This window comes from Monodon monoceros, unplaced genomic scaffold (genome assembly GCF_005190385.1).
Source record: "Monodon monoceros isolate NGI ecotype Baffin Bay Population unplaced genomic scaffold, NGI_Narwhal_1 Super_Scaffold_13, whole genome shotgun sequence".
Lineage (NCBI taxonomy): Eukaryota > Metazoa > Chordata > Mammalia > Artiodactyla > Monodontidae > Monodon > Monodon monoceros.
The window spans coordinates 80,018,417-80,023,797 of NW_021703769.1; the positions used below are offsets into that span (position 1 = coordinate 80,018,417).

The 5,381-nt window shown below is 51.0% G+C and overlaps 1 protein-coding gene across 1 annotated transcript; it reads right to left on the reverse strand.

Moving 5' to 3' along the window:
* Positions 1 to 332: 332 nt before the first annotated feature.
* On the reverse strand, positions 333 to 3,031 carry COPS6 (COP9 signalosome subunit 6). The gene is made up of 10 exons (XM_029220351.1): positions 2,924 to 3,031; positions 2,597 to 2,722; positions 2,251 to 2,382; positions 1,848 to 1,936; positions 1,690 to 1,752; positions 1,306 to 1,353; positions 1,115 to 1,229; positions 933 to 1,025; positions 735 to 835; positions 333 to 593 (listed from the first exon to the last, which is right to left on the reverse strand). The coding sequence occupies exons 1-10, from the start codon at positions 2,994 to 2,996 to the stop codon at positions 453 to 455; spliced, it is 981 nt and encodes a 326-aa protein (XP_029076184.1). The 5' UTR covers positions 2,997 to 3,031; the 3' UTR covers positions 333 to 452.
* Positions 3,032 to 5,381: the final 2,350 nt, after the last annotated feature.

Below are 5,381 nucleotides of genomic sequence, written 5' to 3' on the forward strand. Positions count from 1 at the left end.
GGTATTTTGAGTTTTCTAGATTCCTGTCTTTTCCCTTTACGCTTGTCTTATTCCAGCCACTCATAGTCTACTCAGGGGAGTTCCTGCTCTGCCTGCCAGGCACTGATAAGAGACTGCACAGGGTCTCCACTCCCTCCCCCGCTCCAGTTTATAGTCTCAAAGTATGGACACGAGTACCTCTGCCTTCTGGGGTTCAGGCACATACCTCCCTGTGGTAAACAGTGCTGCAGTAACTGAGAAACACCTCTCTCTCGGCCATCCACTGAGCCTGTAGGATCAAGGCTTTAAGATCCAAAAGAGCGTGGCACCTAACAGAGAGGACAGAGCCACTAGAAGGGGTGCGGAGGGGCTGCTCCCCTTTTATTAGCAACAGGTTTCTCTAAATGGAGTGTAGCACCCTCCTCTCGACAGCTGTCCGACCCCTGTGCTGCATCCTTTTAAGTATCCTCTCATCAGAAGAAGAGCCCCCGCATCCGCCTGCCAATGCCTTGTCGGTCATAGAGGACATTGAACTTGTTCACAAACTGGTTCATGGTGTTGCACGTCTTGGTGATGGTGCCAAGGTAGGCCATGAGCCCCACGTCATTGCATTGCTGCGAGGGAACAGAAAGAGCCAGTTCCCCAGGGGCTCTGGGTCCCCCGCCGCATGCCCAGGGAACAGCCAGGTCCCAGGTCCTGCGTGCAGAAATGACGATGCGAGCCCCACCTCCCTGTCCTGGGCTTTAAAAACTCACATCGTAGAAGTCTGTCTTGAACTTGTCTGTGCTGAGCACTGGGAGGCAGTGACACAGAGCATAGGCCTCACGCAGGATCTCATGGTTAAAGGGGACCTCTCCTAAAGGTACAACAGAGGCTGCGTTAACGTGGATGCTGTTGCTTCCCCAGGAGGGAGAGGAAAAGGGGTTCAAGTGCCGGCGAGACACCTGTCCTACCTGCTTCAGAGGCCTTGACGTACTCCAAGATGAGCTTGACGCGGCTGTGCAGCATCTTGATGGCACTGTGCTGTGCGATCAGGTGTTCAGCCACTGCAGGGGGACAGGGACAGGCCAAGGTGGAGAAAGAGTGGGGCCACACCTTCCGCCCCCACTTACGAAGCCCCTCCAGCCTCCCCTACCAGTGGAGTTCTCTCCACTGCCTGTTGCTGTCATTCGTGCCACGTGGTCCACACCAATGCGTTCAGCTTCCTCTGTGGCCAGAGTGTAGGTCAGCTCAGCAAACAGCATTGTGGCCTACAGGGCACACACAGTCAAAAGAAGGAAATGCCAGGAGCAGAATCTGAGGGTTGAAGGGCAGGGCATTACCTACCTCTCCATTGATTATATCTATGACAGACTCAAAAACGCTGACGGGAAGCTGTAAAGAAGAGATGGGAGAACAGCTCTTACTAACATCAGACACACCTGAACCTATATGTTAAGTGCCAAAAACTTGGGCTTGGCCCTTTCACATTACATTTTCTCATCTAATCTTCCAAAGGACCTAGTGAAGTAGGAATTACCCCATTTTACACACGGGGAAAATGCCCTTTAGAGGTTAAGTGACTAACCCAAAGTCTCACAGCTGGTAAACTGCAAAAGAGATTCAATTCAATAAAAATGTCATACAGTTAAAGATAGCAGGATGAGAATGAAAGATGGCCATAGTGATGGACAAGCAGGACAAAGTGGGCACGGGGTCAGTTTTACTCACATCTGTGTGCTTGGTCATAGGGTTCAACTTAAGAAACAGAGGGCTCTCAATTATCTCGCACACCTGGAAGAGGGGGAGAATGCACACAAGTGTCAGGGCCCATCTTCCCCTCATCCTCTAGTCTCTGCCCCAGCATGCACAAGTGTGAGTGTGTATACCTGCTTATGGACGTGGATGTCGGAGGGGTCAGGCGGCCCCCCTGTGGTATACCAACCGAGGAACTCCAGCTCCTTGAATACCTGTTTAACTGGAGAGGAAGGGGCCAGAATATTTCTTGAAACCATCCTTCCTTAATTTGAAATTCCTGGTGTATTTTTACCAGCTTCTCCCCTTCCCATGCTGGCTCTATTTAGAATAATTAATCTCCTCAGTCTTCTCACTTTCTTTGCAGGGAATAACTGAATGTGTCCTTTTTCTAAGGTCTCTTCAGCTACTCTAGCTTCACTTTTCCTCCGTTCTCGTCCTATCCTGTTTACTTTTTTTCCCGACCCTCTCCATCTTCCCCACTCTGCTTTTTCTCCCCACTCCCACTCCTCTCCCCCACGTCTATTCCCCTCTCACACTGCTCCTCCTTGGTGTAATAATATTCCTTGTCAATGATAATCTTCTCTTCCACGGTGTGGGACAGCAGCTCAAAGGAGTTCATCACCTCGATATTTCGGCCCTCCTGCTTCCCGATCAGAGCCCCAATCACTGGATGAGAGAAGGACACATAAGAGGTGAGGGTAAGGAAACCCCAAACTTCCCTAATCATTATAGCTTGAGGGTCTGAGGTCAGTGTGAACCAAATATTAGGGAAACGGTGATCTGCGGAGGAGGAACTGGCTTCAGTAAAGGAAGGGGAAAGACCACCATTTGGGGGAGGTGGCCAAGGAGAGGAGGCTGGAGAATTACGCCGAACACTTACCCTGCATAGGCCGCCCCTCCTGCGAGCGCATGCGAATCCAATGATCTGAGATGTTGAGAATGACGAGGGGATGAAGAGCGACTGAAACGCTGCCAGTCACTCCGGAGGCCATCACGCTGGGCACGACTAAGGGAGGAGGAAGAGGGGGTGAGAGTCCTCCCGGGAGACGGGAGTGAGAGACGGCAGAGTCGGGCCATACATCCCTCCCGCAAGTTAACCCAGGGAGCTCGCTTTTGACCCGCCCTCCCGACTTCTCCCGGGAGTCCAGGACGGCCTTGACGCGCCCCCAAGGAAGTCTCCAGAAGCCGCTCCCGCGCGGCCCATTACCTGCTGCATCCACCTCCATCCCGCTGCTCCCTCCGGTCCCGTTCGCCGTAGGGGCCGCCGCCGCCGCCGCCATTTCCCCCGCGCCCGCCAGCGTCGGCCCCGCCCCCTCCCTCCCTCCCTCCCTCTCTCCTCCCCCTCCCTCCCCTCCTCCCCCTCCCTCCCGGCTTCCGTAGGCAGAGGCGCATGCGCGGTGTCGCCGTGGCGCGCGCACGCCCCGAAACCTGGGGTGCGCCGCCTGTATTTACCTAGCCTCGGTGGGGTGGCGCAGGCGGCCCTGGGGTGGGGAGAGACGGCAGGTTTTAGTAGCCCCTCTAGCCTTCAGCTGACCTTGAACAAATTACCTAACCCCACCCTGCTCGTCCTCGTCAGTAAAAGTGGGATCAGACTACCTAGTTCCTAAGGCTGTTGCAGAATGAATGAAACGTCCCGTTGCTGCCCTCAGAATAAAACCCAAACCTCTAACCATGGCCTGCAAAGCCCTGCAAGATCCGGCCACTGCCTGCCGGTGGCCCTGGCCTCTGCTTTTCTGCTTCTCGGTCCCCGTGCTTCAGCCACACTGGCCCTCACGTCTGTTCCTTTCACACGCCTCACTCACCCCCACTTAAGGGCCTACTGTCGCCTTCATCACTGTAACCCCTGTGACCAAAACTGTACCTGAAACATGGGCACCTAAATGATTTTTGAGTGAATGCTTTGGCGGTGGAGCCTGGTCTTGAGAGGCTCCATCCACACGTCCTATCTTTCCTCCTTCTGTATTACCTAGGGCACTAGGAACACCCCCTAGTGTTTTCTAACCTCTTCCAACCTCCCTCTACCCTCCATCTCCATCATTCTTTCCAAACTCACCTCTGGCAAACCTGGCCTATTCCAGCCCTCTCCCCAACCCTGCACCCAAGCAAGTTGTGTACACTGCGTTTACTCCATCTTGTTGCCCCTACAATTTTGCTGGCTCTTTTAGTGTGTGTCTACACTGAACCCAAAGTGTTAGCACTTAGAGAACAGGTAGAGACCTGTATCTTGACTCTATGGAGGCTACTCATGCCCAGAACCAGCAGGTCCCAGGAGATGTTTTCTGGTGATAATGGTGCCTTCTGTGAATTAAGCAATCTTTCCTAAATGGAGCCTGAGTGAAGGGAAGTTAAAGGGCAAGCAGCCCTCAAAGGAAGGGGCCTGAGAAATCCTGCAGGGAGAGACGTCTTCTGGCCAAGGGGAAGTTAAGAGTTTCTCTCGTTTTAATCCCCAACGAGTGAAAAACCTCCCCGTCAACTGAGAGGGTTATGGGAAAACCTCACTTCTCTATATATGCCTCACTTCTCTTAGGAAAAGTGACGTCAGAAACATGTATCTCTTAAATAATAGGCAGATTCTGAGGACTGTAATGCTTCTCAGCTAGATTGAAGACTCAAAAAAAAAAATCATTCTGGTGTTGAAATTGCTAGTTTGCATTGCTGTTTCAATCATTAGAGAATTCCTTTGTCTTTTTGTTGTTTCAAATGCTTTTGAAACATTGTTCAGATAACTATACAACACATAAAACAGTTGTTATTGTGAAATTTAAAGATGACTTGGAAATTGAATCAGTTGTTTATACATGCTTTGGAAGTAAGCTCAACTGAGCATTTCTTTAAAGTGCATTGTATTTTAAAAAAACTACCATCAGGGACTTCCCTGGTGGCGCAGTGGTTAAGAATCCACCTGCGAATGCAGGGGACACGGGTTTGATCCCTGATCCAGGAAGATCCCACATGCCGCGGAGCAACTAAGCCCCTGCACCACAACTAACTGAGCTGGTGCGCCTCGAGAGCCCGTGCTCTGCAACAAGCGAAGCCACCACCATGAGAAGCCTGCGCACCACGACGAAGAGTAGCCCCAACTAGAGAAAGCCCGCGCGCAGCAACGAAGACCCAACACAGCCAAAACTATAAATTAAAAAAAAAACACAAAAAACTACCATCAAAACCTCAGGTTGAAATGATGGTGTTAAAGCAGCTATCCCACTGTTCTTTTTTTCCCTTCCAACAAAACTAAACATACTGTATCACTTTGTTGTTTTGTTAACTTTTCCTTCCACAGGCAGAGTGGAGGTGACTGGGCTGGTGGGGAATAGAGCAGAGGGTCTGCTCAGAGAGCCTGCAAATAAGGCACATATGTGAAAGCTGCTAAGAGAGTACACCTTTATTTTTTAACTTTTTTTTTTTTTTGCCATGCTAAGCAGCTTAGTTTTTTTTGCCATGCTAAGCTAACCTTAGTGGGATCTTAGTTCCCTGACTAGGGATTGAACCCGGGCCCCCGGCAGTGAACGCGCAGAGTCCTAACCACTGGACCACCAGGGAATTCCCAAGAGTACATCTTAAAAGTTCTCATCACGAGAAAAAGTAAATGTGGATGGTGGTGGATGTCACATCTCAGTAACTATGGCTTCTCCTTTTCTCCAATTATCCCCTATTTCCAGACCTTT